The sequence below is a fragment of the Babylonia areolata genome, chromosome 11, assembly GCF_041734735.1.
Source record: "Babylonia areolata isolate BAREFJ2019XMU chromosome 11, ASM4173473v1, whole genome shotgun sequence".
Taxonomy (NCBI): Eukaryota; Metazoa; Mollusca; class Gastropoda; order Neogastropoda; family Buccinidae; genus Babylonia; species Babylonia areolata.
In genome coordinates, this window is record NC_134886.1 from 5,183,068 (window position 1) to 5,200,443 (window position 17,376).

General features: G+C 40.7%; 1 protein-coding gene across 2 annotated transcripts in view; it reads left to right on the forward strand.

Moving 5' to 3' along the window:
* LOC143287472 (ephrin type-A receptor 4-like) overlaps positions 1–16,293 on the forward strand; it is a 278,300-nt gene extending 262,007 nt beyond the window's left edge. The window contains exons 12-20 of one of the 2 annotated variants that reach the window (XM_076595481.1): positions 326–367; positions 5,033–5,188; positions 5,666–5,851; positions 6,649–6,710; positions 7,140–7,238; positions 8,045–8,158; positions 9,128–9,322; positions 9,811–9,953; positions 11,280–16,293. In XM_076595481.1, the coding sequence (XP_076451596.1) occupies positions 326–367; positions 5,033–5,188; positions 5,666–5,851; positions 6,649–6,710; positions 7,140–7,238; positions 8,045–8,158; positions 9,128–9,322; positions 9,811–9,953; positions 11,280–11,550 (1,268 nt within the window). In that variant the 3' untranslated portion in view covers positions 11,551–16,293. The remainder of the gene's footprint in view (positions 1–325; positions 368–5,032; positions 5,189–5,665; positions 5,852–6,648; positions 6,711–7,139; positions 7,239–8,044; positions 8,159–9,127; positions 9,323–9,810; positions 9,954–11,279) is intronic. The other variant, XM_076595483.1, reaches the window with a different exon arrangement.
* Positions 16,294–17,376: the final 1,083 nt, after the last annotated feature.

Consider the following 17,376-nt stretch of genomic DNA (forward strand, 5'->3'; position numbering starts at 1 on the left):
GAATGTATTTTAGTACAGTTTTAAATATTGTTGTCTCCTTTTCAGTGTGACTAAGTTATTACTAACAGGTTTATAGAGGACTTCTAGTAAATTGTTACTATTCAAATTATACTTTACTGTATAAATGATGGTTAAAAAAAAAAAAATGTATCATGACCTCACAAATAGCATTTTGCTCTCTGTTACCGTGTTTTCATCCTTTTTTTTTTTTTCATTACAAGGGTGGTATGTTATAAGAGGTTCCCCATGGAAATAGTTGTGTAGAAATGTGTATCATTTGGTTATGTGGTATTCACACTGTCTGTCCATCATTTTCTCTTTCTAGTCATCACCTACCCTCAGTTGGAACACCCTATAATTGGAGGATGTGAGTAAAAAAAAAAAAAAAAAAATCCACAACGCAAATACACATGTTATAATGACAGTACATCGCTTGTGATCCTTGTTTCAGTCTGTACATATGTGCGTGTGTGTGTGTGCTCTTCTAATTGTTGTGGTCATGCTAGCGTTGTCTGAGTTTTGTTGGTAGTGGATTGAGTGGATGAAGAAGACTTCTTCTAAACTCAGTTTTCTGCTGTGATGTAATAACCCCTGTGTGTTTTTACTTCTTTAAAAAAAAAATAAAAAAAATTAACCGCCTGTCAGTGTTACTAAGCCATTTCCCTTTCTCTTTTCATCACTAACAAGTGTCTCTGTGGGTCAGTGGTGGATCCTTTTTTAGTTTTGATTTTCCACCCGTCTCCCTGTTGTTTTTTGGGTTTTTTTTAATGATTTCACACAAGCTGTGTTAAATGTTGGGGGGAGGGGGAGGAGGGAGGGGGGAGTTTTGTGACAAGCGTGACTTGCTCTACCGAAGGCAGTTGATAATTAAGAATTCTTGAAGGACGTGAACATGTTTTCATTTGATTGATCAGACAATTGTAAACGATTCGACTAAGCATGGATTATAATGGAAATTGTTTTTGTATCAATGAAATTTTTTTTTTCAATTTTTTAAATTCCATGTCCTTAAATTCAATTTGTGAATAGTTTTGATTAATTAATATGCTTTGTGGCACCGTGACACTAACGACCTGCCAACTGGCTTGGCTACAAATAATATCTACGAATCCTACATCTCTTCCCTTTGTGTGGGTTTCTAATATTCATTTGTTTCTCTTTGTCTTGGTTTTTGATTTTGTTGTTGTTGTTGTTGTTGTTGTTTTATTTGACTTCTGTTTATTCATATGCACATGCTTGTCGTGAAGGGTAATTACTGGTACATGGAATTAGGTTGCACTTAATAAATCATCATTGTCCACCACCCTGTTGTTACACTTCATGGTTTTTAGGCTGGTCGGGGGTAGAGTGATCAAAGAGTTGTAGTAGTAGGTTTGGCGGGAGAGAGAAGATCATGATTGTAAGTGTGAAAAATATATTAGTATGTATATGATAGCGATCTGCTGAGATAGATTTTTTACCAGTAAAACGTATTCCCCCCCCCCCCACCCCCCTATTAATGCCACCACAAAGCGTACGATCACACATGCCACAATCACACTATTGCTGTTGAACATAATTATGTGAACGCATATTTGCATATATGAACACGTGCACACGCACGCACGCGCGCACACACACACACACACACACACACACACACACACACACACGTGAGGGTGGAACATGTCCATGTGCATATGCATGTAAGCAAGAGCATGAAATACGTTTGTACACCATTTGAAGAAAAGACTCCTTTTGAAACCCGAAATTGAGATAATTTGATAGCTTGGCTGGTGTGTTTTAGGGATATATAGAAGGTTATGGACGAGTTTTGAAAATATCGAGATTGTGAAATCTTTTTTCTTCTTTCGGTGTGCCTTGTTTTTTTTTTTCTTTTCTGTGCATGATTCGTGTTGTTGTGAAACAGGAGCTGTGGTTGATTGCTTTACAACAATGTGTACTTTCTTAACATGATCAGCGGTGGAGTGTCATTTTTCTAGCTGCTTTATAACCTGGAATGAAAAACAAAGCAAACAAGCAAACAAAGAAGAAAGCCTGTCGTTTTCTTTTTTCTTTCTTTCTTTTTTTTTATAATTTTTTTTTTATCTTGCATGCCTGCTTGCCTTTTCAAACATCTAATGGACTGTTTTGTTTGCTTTGTGTACGCTTGAAGTAACCGAGCTTGCTTATCTATATATTTTTTTATTTTATGTTTGAAAGTGTTGTTGTAATGGTAATGTTGAAAAAAAAAGGGGGGGGAATCATGGCTCTGTTTATGTATGGAACGCAGTGACGCCTCCTTGAGCTACTGAAAACTGAAACTGTTATGTATGGATTTAAAGTAGAATTATTCAGGTGAGACCCTTTATGGTTTAATTTTGAGATGCATGGCTAACCTTGCCTTATTTATCCGTTTTACGGAACAGCACACGTGTGCTATATTTTCTTTGTTCTTTGTCCTTTGTCTTTGAACTGTACACCCGTTGGTTTGATCAGTACTTGGTAGACCCACCCCGGCCCCCCTCCAACCCCCCCCCCCCCCCCAAACCCCCTGCCCATTCTACCTTCCACTTGCATGCAGGTGAATGTGTGTAGGTTTCACCCTGTCTGTCAGTCAGTCAGTGTGTCTGTCATTGAGACTGACAGCGATATGGCTTCCCTGGGTTTTTTTTTGTTTTTGTTTTGTTTTTTGAAGTGACCAGGCTGGAATTCGGCATACTCCACTGCTTTCAACGTATTCAGTTTCAGTTTCAGTAGCTCAAGGAGGCGTCACTGCGTTCGGACAAATCCATATACGCTACACCACATCTGCCAAGCAGATGCCTGACCAGCAGCGTAACCCAACGCGCTTAGTCAGGCCTTGAGAAGGAAAAAAAAGTGAATAAATAATAGATAAGCTTACATAAATAAATAAATAAATAAATAAATAAATAAATAAATAAAAATTATTATATAAAAAAGGGTAGTAGTAATGATAATAAATAAATAAGACAACAATGATGATAAATAAGCAAATAAATGTAAAACATGAAGACACACATTCACACATACACCCACACATGCATAACAGATACGCACCAAACATGCAGTTTCACAGATATGAAAGCACAGTCAAATACATATAAACGTACATGAGCTCCAACACACACACACACACACACACAACGTATTGTAGGTGTATTATTAGACCGTTTTTTTTTTTTGGAATGGATCAGTGTCGTGATTTCAAGGACAACTTGCTTGCAGACAGCAGTCAGGAAACAGTGTTACTAGCAGCTAAGCATTTTCACTCTTCATTTGAACTGTAGTTTTCCCTTTTTGTCAGGATGGTGGGGTGGAAGGGGTGGGGGTAGCATTTCAGAATTTGAAATTTCAAGACTCTGGTGCTTGCTTATTGGAACCAGGAACAATTTGTGTTGTTGTTGTTTTTTCTGGTTCGTTTTGGGGGCTTTTTTGTTGTTGTTGTTGTTGTTTCGGTGTAGGAAGCATGAGTGTTAGAGGCATATTATGACCACCAGACCGTAATGTTTGTTCTGTATGCTGTACAACCGCTGTTGATCGGGGAAATGAAAAAGTAAGATATACGCTCATAACTTACACATGGGCACGCTCACACACACACACACACACACACACACACAGGGCATATATGCATGCAATCAAATAGCATGTTGTCATTTTGATTTTCGTTTTCATTATATGATGAAAAATTAAAATTACACTCTGTTAACACTGTCTGAGATTGAAACGATGGGAGGATCTGAAAAAACATTATAGCCGTTTTCAGCATTTTTTTTTTTTTTTTTTTTTTAAGGAATTAAAATTTAAAACAAAACTGCAATTGTAGATGACTTGAAAAAATGTTTCAGAATACAAGTATGTAACAAAAGCATATACAAGTGTTGTTGTTGTTTAATCTTTTCCCGATAAAAAATGTAATGTTGATTTTGCCTTGAATATGTCTTTCAGATTTTGCTTATTTGTTTATTTTATCTGTATATTTAATTGATTTGAGTATGATGTTTACATACGTACGGTATGCTTTCGAGGCCGGACTGAGGCGCTAGGCTGTTGTGTAGGTCCGACCTCTACTCCAACCAAACCCCACCGATTTTTGTTTTAATTCTAAAGCAGATGTGATGCAGCGCATATGGAGCAGTCGTCCATATGCTTTGATGGCACTTTGAAACTGAAACTTAAAAAAACCCATTGTTTGTCGTAGATGGTGAAACATATACGTGTAAACCGAACGTGCTGAATATTGAATGTCATTTGAATACTCCGCGATTTGCATCCCAGTCTTGAAATCTTGCTTTGAAATTGAAGCGTCCTAAAAACTGAATTAATTTCTTTTCTTTTTTTTAAAATCGGTTCTACTATTCGTAAAATAGATACTGATAGATTTTTTTCTTTATTATTTCATTATTGAAATTGACTTTTTCGCAGTGACAGATATTGATAGATATTATTTATGTGTTATTTATCCTATTATTGAAATTGGTTTTGTTTTTGGTTGTTTTTTTTTTGACTCACTTGTGTAAACAAAGTGAGTCTGTGTTTTAACCCTGTGTTCGGTTGTCTGTGTGTGTGTGTGTGTGTGTGTGTCTGTGTGTCCGTGGTAAACTTTAACATTGACATTTTCTCTGCAAATACTTTGTCAGTTGACACCAAATTTGGCATAAAAAATAGGAAAAATTCAGTTCTTTCCAGTCATCTTGTTTAAAACAATATTGTACCTCTGGGATGGGCACAAAAAATAAAAAAGAATCCTAATTATATGCAAACTGCATTTACTGTTATATTTATATTTTTTGTATTCTCTAAACTTGGCACTTTGACCTCTTATTCTGACACAACAACAAGAGGAGTCATTATTATCATTTTTTTTGTTCAAACAGGAACTTCTTTTGCTAAGCATGGAATTTTTATTTATTTTGCAAACGTTTTGGTGCAGATAGTAGAAAAGGGGAATTACTCTGTAATTAATGCTAGGGGACTTAATTTATCACAAGTGAGTGTTGAAGGCCTTTTCCTCTCTTGTTTTTTGCAGTGACCATGCCCCTGTTCCCGTCGCCAGGGTCAGTGCACAGCTCGGTGAGGACCTACATTGACCCTCACACCTACGAGGACCCCAACCAGGCCGTGCGGGAGTTCACCCGTGAGATTGACGCCTGCCACATCACCATAGAGTCCGTCATCGGGGGAGGTGAGAAGCAGGGTGGGGGTGGTGGGGGTGGGGGGCGGATTTGTGGTGGTGGGGGATGGGCGTTTCTTCTGGTTTTTTGGTTGTTGTTTTTTTGTTTTTTTCTTCTTTTTTTTTCTTTTTTGAGTGGTGCATTTTTTTTTTAGATTTTGGTGGTTGAGTGGATGGCTGTGTTGTGTGTGTGTGTGTGTGTGTGTGTGTGGTTCGATTCTACATGATTGGGTTGTTTGGTTTGTGGTTTTCTGTGTGTGTGTCAACGATTGTTTCTTATTGATTTGTTTGTTGTTGTGTATATGTTTTAAATATTCATTTTAAAATGGATTGTTAAAGAAAGGGTTTCAAAATATGACTTTCAGTCTGTGGCACCCAGCTTTCAGGTGTTATTTCAACGGTAATTGATGTGGTTTTGCCGCAAATTTTACAGTTATTTTTTTTATTATTCATTTATTCATTTACTTACTCCTATATCGTCACGTGCAGGAGAGTTCGGGGACGTGTGCAAGGGGAAGCTGCGGATCCCAGGGCGCCCCGAGATGACGGTGGCCATCAAGACCCTGAAGCCTGGGGCCACGGAGAAGAACCGCCTGGACTTCCTGACTGAGGCCTCCATCATGGGCCAGTTCGATGACCCCAACGTCATCTTCCTGGAGGGTGTCGTCACCAAGAGTAAGGGACTAGGTTTTTTGTTTGTTTGTTTGTTTGTTTGTTCTTGCGTTTATGATACCAGTCTCTGTAGGGATATGGGGGGAAATGGATGGGATAAAAATCTCACCTGTGCTCATTTGTTATTATTCTCGTGCACAAATAATTTGTTTTTTGCCTTGTCTTGTCTCCCCCCCCCCGCCCCCCCGTACCCCGCCCCTCCGTTCCTCCACCCCCGTTCCCCCACCCCTCCTTCTCTCTGTCTCTCTCTCTCTCTCTCTCTCTCTCTGTCTCTGTCTCTCTCTCTCTTCCTTTCTGCTTACCCCAGCCCTGTCATTATTTCTCTCAATCTGTTTATTAGAACAGAAATGTGACAGAAATTCCGGGGGGCTTTTGGGTGGTGGGTTGTTGTTGTTTTTTTTATATGGGAGGGCGGGTGGGTATTGGGGGTGGGGGAGGGGTTGGCGATTTGCCTCCATCTTACAGAAAAGCGTCAAAAGATGATTACTCTTAGACAAACTCGTACCCGTACAGAATATTAAAAAATTTGTTCGTCTTCTCTAGGGCTGTTTCTTTTTTCTTTTTTTTTCAGTGGCTGTCCACTTTCTTCAGTTTGTTTGTTGATGTTGATGAAGCTTTTAAAGGATGAGAACAAGGTGTGTGTGGAGAGGCCAGCAGAGTGTTGTCTGATGCAGATTGTTTGTTGATGAAGCTGTTGAGGTTGAAAATGGGATGTATGTACACAGGCCAGCAGCGAGTGTGTGTCTGATGATGAGTGATGAGTGACATGTCTGTGACGGTGTGTGTGTGTGTGTGTGCAGGTAACCCCATCATGATCGTCACAGAGTACATGGCCAACGGCTCTCTGGACACTTTTCTCAGGGTGAGTGCCTCGTTATGTCACGTGTTCCAAGGTTTTGTTTGTGTATTTGTTTGTTTTTTTCTGTCAAAGTTGATTTTTTTTAAGTATATTGTCTTTTTACCAGGGATGATTTTTTTTTTAAGTATATTGTCTTTTTACCAGGGATGTCACCCTTGTTGCCATGGGTGCTTTCACGTACGCAAAGTGCATGCTGCCTTGGTTTTTCATCTTATCCGAAGGATTACCAGACCACTGCTGATTGTCTAATGGAGTGGCGGGGTAGAGTAAAAGTCGGAACATTTATGTAAGAATTTTTAGAAAAAGGGTTGGGTTTTTTTGTTGTTTCATTCTCCTTTGGTCATCAGCAGGAGTTTATGTAGGGTGGTATGGTTTGGTTTTGTTGTGTTTTTTTTTTTAATACTGTTTTATTTAATATTTTCCTTTCTGCAGGCGAACGACGGCAAGTTCACGGTGATCCAGCTGGTGGGGATGAAGCGGGGCATAGCGTCAGGCATGAGCTACCTGGCTGACATGGGCTACGTGCACAGGGTGAGTCGGCACCTCTACCCCTCTTTTTGATGGATAGTCGTCCCCCCCCCCCACCCCCCACTTCGTCCGTTTTATTGATGTCAAAGACAGCAACAGCAACAAGAACCACAAAATCAAACTCACTGCTATGTACACACATTCCAAATCATCAAGTCTGCTTTGTAATGGACAGAGCTTGGCATCCTTCCCCCTGTTCTGTTGTGGAGTCAAAAACAACATCAGCAACAACAACAACAACAAAAACAACAAAAAATTCACTGCTATGAATGTACACAATTTATCAGATACACTAGCAATCTTCTTTCTGATGGATTTAGCTTTGTGTAGAGTCACTACTTTCCCTCGTCTCCACTCCCCTTCGTTTGAATGATAAGTGGAACAGAGGTGTCAAAAATATGCGTTGCAATGAACGCTGGGTATTTCAAGCATAACCAGCCTTGCTTCTGTTGGATGAAGTAGCTTTGAACAGAAGCGCACCGTCATCCCAATTTTTAATACGCCTTCGCCCCACACACAAAACAAACTTATTACTTTATTTCCTCACCCCATATCCCCTCTCCCCTCCCCCCCGCCCCCCCCCCCCCAACACACACACAGAGGAAAAGTTGGCGGTTTAGACATTTTTTCTTCACAGTTTGTGCATGCTTGTTGTTCAGTATTTTCCTTGGAAGGAACATAGTATTGGTTTTGATATTTTACTTGCATATTGTTTATAGACGTATTGACATAATGTCGTGATTTATAGAGTACTGGTATCATGTTGAACTTTACAGATTTGTTGACCAGTTTCCTATGTGTTTTTTCAGGACCTCGCAGCACGCAACATCCTAGTCAACGAGATTCTAGTCTGCAAAGTGGCCGACTTTGGACTGTCCAGAGAAATAGAGTCGGACACCACAGAAGGGGCTTACACCACAAAGGTACCGCTTGCCTGTCTCTTTGAAGCAAACTGTCTGGGCAGTTTTGTAAAGCACCCCAGCAAGAGCTGTTTAGTTCTCATTGTACTAAAAACAAAACGGGCTTTTCTTTCTTCTCCTGAAATTGTAGCAACTTGCATCGTCATCTTTGTGGTTCAGTGTGAAACATCTTATTCAGACACGAACCATAGTGACCTGTAATGATATGTCGACATTTGAAGGGTTTGAGTCTTTAAAAGTGTTGGATTTACTCAAACTTCATAGAATGTGACATGAAATAGCGCATCCACTTTTGAAGCAAAATAAAAAAAAAAAATCAAGGGTCAGGTTTTTGGAAGATTGGGGTTTTATGTATATCAGTGCCAAAGACATGAAATGCTGAGTTTCGTTTGTGCGCACCATCGCTGAAACGGGCAGGGAGATGGATATTAAACGTTTAAGCTACACGTCGACGTAGCAGCTGTTCTCTCCAGATTCCACAGGATCATTAACACCGATGGTGAAGGGTCTTTGAATCTAGCTTTCATCTGCCAGACTTGGTCAGTATAATGTAGTTCTTAACCTATTACACAGGTGAATATTATGTGTTTATGTACCCTAGTTCTGGATCCCCAGAAGATGGACTAGATGACAGACAGTCCAAAAGGCTTTTCAATCTAGCTTTAATCTGTCGCATTACTTATCTATTTATTTGTTTATGTATCCCCTTTTTTCCCTCTCAAGGCCTGAATAAGCACATTGGGTTATGTTGCTGGTCAGGCATCTGCTTAGCAGATGTGGTGTAGCGTATATAAGGATTTGTCCGAACGTTGTGATGCCTCCTTGAGTAACTGAACTGAACTGCCACACATGTGAAAATAACGGTGTTGTACCCAGGGTGGGAAGATTTGACTTCACACATGAAAATAATGTTGACGTACCCAGGGTGGGAAGATTTGACTTCACACATGAAAATAATGTTGATGTACCCAGGGTGGGAAGATCCCAGTCAGATGGACGTCCCCAGAGGCCATCGCCTACCGCAAGTTCACCTCGGCCTCGGACGTGTGGAGCTTCGGGGTGGTGATGTGGGAGATCATGTCGTACGGGGAGCGGCCCTACTGGAACTGGTCCAACCAGGACGTTATCAAGGCTGTGGAGAAAGGCTACCGCCTGCCCCCTCCCATGGTAAGCTAAGAAAGACTACTGTCTGCCGCCTCCCATTGTAAGCTGAACTAGGTTACCATTTGCCCCCTCCTTTGGAAAGCTTTCTCTCTCTTTCATAGATTCTGAATTCTGCATTTTGTCTTCACAATCAGTCTTTATAATTCTTCACAGTAAACAAAACAGCCCAATTCTGAGGCAGTCTGTAAATGAACGCCAGAAAGCAGACTTTGATTCATGTCCACTGAACGATTTTAGCCCCTTGATGGTGATACGTGTTGTTGGAGCTCAGACATACACATACACACTCGCACACCGCCACAACCACAACAACAACAACAGAACATATCTTTATCCACAGTTTGACTACTGGAATTTCAGTAAGTTGTGTATGAGAGAGAGAGAGAGAGACACACAAACTTGTTTGTGTGTGAAGCATGACGTGTGTACGCGGGTGCAGCCAGCCAGTATTACCCCATCAATCCCAAACACGCCTGTTGTTTGTTGTCCAGGACTGTCCCGAGGCCCTTCACCAGCTGATGCTGGACACGTGGCAGAAGGAGCGCTCCCACCGACCCAAGATGTCCCAGGTGGTCAAGACGCTGGACAAGCTGATCCGGGCCCCCGAGCTGCTCCGGAAACTGGCCAAGCCCAGGTAACAGTTGCCTGGGAATCTAGAGACCGTCGCTCGGGGTCCTTGTTAAGTTAAGAGAGCTGCGTGGATTCATATTGTAGCAAGAACAGAATCGGTGCATGACACGTTTTTGTTTTGTTTTGTTTTTCTCACATGCAACCTAATTGATTTACTTTGTCTTGTGTTCGGCTTTTTTTTTTTTTTATTATTATGCTTTTAGGGGCAGGGGAGACTTAGTGCTTTGGAGTATACTTTTGGAAAGGAGCGATAGAAGTTTATATATATATATATTTTTTTTAAGCATTAAGTCATAACAACTGGGTTTTCTCCTATCAGCAGTTTCAATCAGCAACAACAGCTGAACGTTCCCATAAGAGCTGAATTTTCGCCTATGAGCAACAATAGCAGAAATGTTCTCTGTCAGCCGAAAAAAAAAAGATTTTTTTTCAAAACGGCAACAACACACAAAAGGTCCCGTGTGCAGCAACGCTCTTGATGCACTGGAAAAGAACCCACGGCAACATAAGTGTTGTCCTCTAGCAGATTTATGTAAAAAAAAAAAAAAAATCCACTCTGATAGGTACACAGATATCTTTGCATGCATTCAGTGTCTGACAGGCGTGTTGGGTTATAGTGCTGGTCAGGCGTCTGCCTGGCAGATGTGCTGTAGCGTATATGGTTCTGTCCGAATGCAGTCCCCCCCCCCCCCCAACCAACCCCCTTACTTTAGAAACTGAAACTGTTCCCCCACCATTCAATAATAACATTATGCTGTCTGTGTTGTGTGACCCCACAACTTCATCGATCCCACCCACTCCTTGAAAATCTGAAACATAGAAAACATGAAATTATTTCCCACCATTTCACCAGTAACATTATGCCATGTGTTGTGTTGTGTGATCCCCCTCCCCCCCCCCCGCCCCCCCCCCTTACCCGGCTGCACAACTTCATCAGTCTCGCCCACTCCATGAAAAACTGAAAAATAGAAAATTGAAACTGTTCACTACCATTCACCAATAACGTTGTGTTCTGTGACCCCTGCTACCAGGCCCCACAACTTACCGACTCACCCACCCCTTAAAAAACTGAAACTATTTCCCACCATTCACCAATAACATTGTGTTGTGTGACCCCATTTCCCACCATTCACCAATAACATTGTGTTGTGTGACCCAATTTCCCACCATTCACCAATAACATTGTGTTGTGTGACCCCGTTTCCCACCATTCACCAATAACATTGTGTTGTCTGACCTCATTTCCCACCATTCACCAATAACATTGTGTTGTGTGACCCCATTTCCCACCATTCACCAATGACAATGTGTTGTGTGACCCCCTCACCAGGCCCCACAACTTCATCGACCCCAACGTGCCGGACCTGACGCAGCTGAGCGGCGTGGAGGACTGGCTGGTGTCCATCAAGATGGAGCGCTACATCCCTGCCTTTGTGCAGGCCGGCATCAGCTCCATGGAGCAGGCCTGCCACCTCACGGTGCGGGACCTCCTCAACATCGGCGTCACCCTCGTCGGCCACCAGAAGAAGATCATGAACAGTATTCAGACGCTGCGGGCTCAGCTGGCCGGGGCCCAGATGTCGGAAGGCTTCCTGGTATAGCAGCCGCCGCACGACGATGACGACCACCACCACCACTATGACCGGAGGAGGAAGGGGAGGAAAGAAAAGGGTTCTGTGTGTGCGGACTCAACTCAAAATTCCCGTGGGGGAAAAAAAAAAATTTCGGCTTGTCTGTGACTTGGTCATGGATATTTTTGTAACGACGTTCGCTACTACTTTACGGACTACGACGAAGAAAAAGATGTAATTAAAAAAAAAAAGATTAAACCAGCTGTTATGGACATAGCTGGGATTTTTGACGTGATATCAAAATCTGGACAGGCCTGTGCATGTGAACTGAGCAGCGAACATGCTTGCTGTCGATCCATCCTAGCAACAATAGCAAACCAACAACAAACCAATAATAGGAGGTTGTGGAGAGGGTGGAGGGATGAAGTACGTTCAAACGTTGTGCTGAATCCAAGCAGGAAGTCTTCATAAAGTGGATCATCTTCAGTTTGTTTTCATGTCCCTGTCAACAAAGGTGCAGAAGACACCACTTTGTGTTACGAGCTTCCAGAACAAGTGGATCGGGTGGGGGGGGGGACCTAAAGCAACAACATCAACAACAAAAAACGATTTCCCTGATCAGCGTTGCTTCACCCCTCCCCCTGTTACACAGGCTTGTCCACAACTCCTCTTGAGCCTGTACCTGAAGTCGCTCCTCTGCCTGTGTGGTGAGGGGAGTTCTCCAGACACACGGTGACCTGGAGCCAGTTCTGTGGCCCGCGGGAACTGCGGGACGCTCTGGGGTGTCCTCTCCAGAGATACCCGCTTGTCGTGCGGCGGGAAGGGAAGCCGTGTGTCCATTGGTCGCGCGCGGACACGCGGTGGGTCCTGGCTTCGGAAGAAAACTACAAGCAAAGTGACAGTGTCCTCGGAGTTGTTCTTGTTTTATGCAAGTTGAGGATGGTTTTCCTGCCAGCTGTACATCTGTTTATATATTGTAGAAAAGACTGTGTGTGTATGTGTGAGTGTCTGGTGGGGGTCGGGGTGGGAGGTGGGAGTCGGAGTGGAACGGCTTAGTTGTCAGGAAACCACAACGCCAAGAGTTAGTCTGATCGCATATCTTTTTCTTTTTGTTTTTGTTTGATCTTTGAATGTGAAGAAAATTATATTATTCTCCGTGGTGTGTAAAAGTAATAAAAGCGTGTCTTGTGTGAGCCAGCAAGAAGACTTTTTTTTTCTGGCACTTGTCTAGAGCTACTGTTTTTATTGCGAGCTAGTCTGCGCGTGTAAGAGAGAGAGTGAGTCTGGGACAACTAGAAATGTGTTAGTGTCTGTCCTTGACAAAAAACAAATGTTGAGGGGGGCGGATTGGAGTGACTGTGACAGAATCAGTGACACATACTGCACGGAGGTTAAAAAGCTGTGTAAAGCCGAGTGGGGTAATGACATGAGGAGCACGGTGCTGGCCTCAGTAACCCTGCTTGGCTTCCCACACACCCAGAACGAACACGGGAAGCGTGAGGATTGGTGACGGTGTTGTTGCTGGCTGGTCGTGGCATCGCGTGCTTGGTTGGTTGTGTTCGCCTGGCCGCCACAGTGACGAATGAACCCCGGGTGATACGGTGTGCTTGGGTTCGCTTTCTTCTGGGAGTGGGGGGCGTGTGGTGGTGATTTACTTAGGACAGTTCTGTGTACATGTATGTGTTGTTTGTTGCTTTTGTGTTCCGATCGAGAATATGAACTGGTGGTTCTTTTTTTGTACAACTTGCAAAAAAAAAAAGGGAAAAAAAAGCAAAACCTTGCTCCGATAATTGTGGAAGTTTGTTTAACAAGATTTTCTTTTTTTTTTCTTTTTTCTTTTTTTCGCGTGTGTGTTTGCTTATTTTGGATTTCCGTTTGCTTTGTTTTTGTTTTAATTAGATTGCACTCTAACAATATCAAACTTTGAAGGCGTATGCTTTTCTCCTTGTTCTGTTTTTGTTTGTACTGACATATTTTGCAGTTTGAAAGTCTCCAGACGTTCTGAACAGTGGGCTGTCGTCACGCTTAATGTGTACAGAAAATCAGTCACGACGGAAAGTGAATTTCCATAGTGTTTGTTGTATAGGATAACGAGTAACGGAGTGTTTCCACGATAGACTGACACAATTGTTGTAAACTATGGAACGCAAGTATTACTACACAGTGTTTCCACGATAGACTAGCACAGTTATTGTAAACTATGGATTGTTGTTGATGATAACTGGTTGCCTACAAGAGTTACCACTACCCAAACCAGGAACGTTAATTTGTTGCGTTTAGTTACTTGACTCGGTCCATGGGATCGAATTTTCATGACTTCCATTGCTGAAACCAAATACACAAGACAGGAATTTGAACAAGACCTATTAAAAGTGACATTCAGTTCATCAGTTGTTGTTTTTTCTAATACAAAGCTGATGATACACGTTGTTACTGCGTTAGTGGGAGGTGGGGACTTTGTAATCAGTAACTTTAATCGGGTTTATGAGCGCTTACTTTTACTCTTTTTTTTCTTAAATTGAAATGGATTTATAAGTGCTTATTTCATTTATTTTAAATTGATTAATAAGCGCTTATTTTTTTATGGTGTTCTGCCTAGTTTTCGTTTAATTGGAGCTGAATTTCCCCTTGTTTGAATAGATTAGGTTGTTGCAAAAGCTGCTTGTGTTTGTCAAACTAAATTCATTTTGACATCAGTTGTGCTGCCAGGTCATGTTTTGCCTTCATCGCTCACGCCATAGGTACAACTGCAAGGTTTGCATACTGTTACATGATCAAAAAGTACAGAATCATATTCATTCCGCTTGTGTTTCATTATTTTCAGTAAATGTTCATGATTTTTTTTATCAGCTTCTCATTTGTTTTGGTACTGTTTTTGGCGTTACCACATTTGTGTTAATAATGTGTTGTTGTTTCTTTCAGATTTATAAAATTTTGTTGAGTACTGTTTTCGATTTTATCACACTTTTTTTTTTTTAGTGTACTGTTTACAGTTTTATGTGTTTTGTAAGTGCATGTCATGTACAGGTAGTGTGTGTGAATGATGTGAAAGATTGACATTCACAAGTACGTTGTCCGTACTTTGTATAAATATAAATATATGAAAACAAATATCTATATCTGTCAGTGAACATCGTGAACTGTTGTCAGACCCAGATGGCAGATTCTCCTGTACATATCGCAAAAATGGACTATATAATTTAAGTGCAAGGAATGTCTGACAGAAGAGGATCGAGAAATTTTGAGAGTGTGTGTTGTGGTTGTGAAGCTGTTATGTATAGATTTTAATGTCAAAAGTTTAGTTGGACAGATTTTAATGTCAAAAGTTTAGTTGAGAAGATGAGCCATTTGTTTTTGGTTTATTCTGTGCAGAAAACGAAACCATCAGTGTATCACTAACAATCTTGTTTGAAATGATGTACTGATGGTGTCTATATGAAGCCAGGCTGTTATTTTGTATTATATGTTTGAAGACCACAGATTTTGCGTGTACATCATTTATGAATTTATACACTGCAAAATGTTTGTGAAAGCAGTGGCAAATAATGACTTCTTTAAAATGTAGTTTTAAGAGCGCTTTTATATTTTGTAGGAATGAGTAGTTGATAAATTCGATTTATATCCTGAAGTAAACATTGAACAATTTGCCGTCAGAAAAGGTTTTTTTCAGATTCTTTACCAAACTGGTCTTCTGATTTTTTTTTCCCTGTAAACATCCCATCATAAATCTTACACAAATTCAAACTTTGTTGTTTGGTTGGTCATGAAAACAGGAGTTCTGTTTCTTATATGAATGAAAAGGAATTCATACTTGTTGTGCAGTTTCTTTTTATTCCATATATTTGTTTACTGTCAGCATCACGTTTTCGCATGGCAATAAGATGGTGTTAGTTTTTGATACTGTGTGAGATGTGAAGTGCGAATGTATGTGCGTGGATTTCTATGGCTTGATGAGAGAGCAAAGTTGCCGTACGATTCATTGCGTTTGATTTGCTGTTTATTATCCGATTGGTTTGGGTTACACTTTGATATTTGAACGCTGTGTCTATTTGGGTTGTTTTTTTTTTTAATGATTTCTCAAGTCGTTCTGTGACCATAAGGCTTGTGTTTTTTGTTGTTGTTGGGGATTTTTTGTTTTGGTATTTTTCTTCAAATTGATTTTCTGATACAGTCGGGTGCACTACAGTCAATGGGTAAAGAAATTGCCTTTGTTGATGTATTCACATGACTTTCTGTTGACATCTCTCCTGAGTGATAACATTTTTTTTGTGTGTGTGTGTGTGTCCGCGTATGCGCGCGCGCGCATGTGTGTGTGTGTGTGTGTTTCAGTTAGCATGCCAACATGATTTAGTCTCCAAACTAGCGCAAAAACAACGGTACTACTCAAACAGGATTGGCTGCACATCCCGTTTTGCACAATAGGCTCCGGACTGTCTTATCTTTATTTTCTTTCATTTCGTTTATTTTATGTTGGTTTTTTTTTTTTCCATTCGGTGATCATTTCTTGCTGGACATTTTTCACTTTGTCTCCAGTTAAAAATCCTGCAAAAGTTACTGACTGGCTGACCAAAAAAACAGGGAGCAGAGGGAGGAAGGTGAATTATTTGCATCACGTGTGGGACGTATTTTTGTTGCCTGCTGTTCTAGTGTTCGTCTCTTACCCCCCCTTTGTGGCACGAAAGTCGAGTCTCTACTATAATTTTTTTCTTTCCTTATTTTAATGAGATATCAGGTTCTGAATGGCATGTTGTTACACAAAAAGAAAAAAGAAAACGAGAACAAGCAAGGCCGTTATGGAAAGATGTCAAAAAACCAACAACAAAAAACACAAAAAAACAACCAAAAAAACAATCAAACGAGGAAACAAATACAAAAACAGTTTTATGTATGGAAGTAGATTTTGTATCGCCAATTTGAAGCTGTAAAAAAGATTTGTTGTTTTTCGCTTTGTTTGTTTTCTTTTTTCTTTTTTTTTTTAATTTGACATACGATTGATCATTGTTAATACAAATGGACGGGAGGAAGAAGAGAGAAGTCATATTTTACAAGTTGCTTTCTACTCAAATTCTGGTACATTTATTTGCATAACGTTTTTTTTTGTTTTTTTTTTGTTTTGTTTTGTTTTGGTGTTTTTTCGGCCAGAAGTGTCTGCCATCTGGGACAAGGAAAAGCCGAATTGTGTCATCTCTCTGAACGTTCTTTGTGCTGCTGTTGTTGGCTTCGTTCGTACTGCCCTGTTTTATCAAACATGATGTACGTGGTGTAAGATTGAACGCAGTTTCTCTACAACTGATGATTTGTCCAGCCGTCACAAGCGCACGGAACATGTGACGCTGGACTAAAGAGCAAACATTCGGATTGACATTATACAATGAAAGATGAGCCATGTTTTTTTTTTTACCTGCTTGAAGCTAAGAACCGACGATATTTTGTTCTTGGGATTTGGGTTGTTGTTTTTTTTGTTGTTTTTTTTTTGCCTGAAGTCATGTAGGTTTGTAGCGTATTCTATGAATGTGTTGCCCGTGCATATGCTGGAATAAATTCTGCGACCTATGGTACTTCTTAAACAAATATATAAAAAAAGAAAAATTGTATCGGGACGGTTCATTTCTGCTGCCCTGGAGGGATGGGATTTTGAATACTTATAGGGAGTTCAGGCTGGTCAGAAAGAAACTTCCCTTCTTTATGTTTAGAAGGAAAAAAAATATCTTTTTTTTTCAATACTGAATTGTTTAGCATACATGCACATTGTTTTGTGTGTGTGTGGTATGGCAATTTTGCTGAGCACATGACAAGGCATATTTCAAATTTGAAACACCAGACCAGCGCAACCGGATAGCGATGGTTGGACTTTGA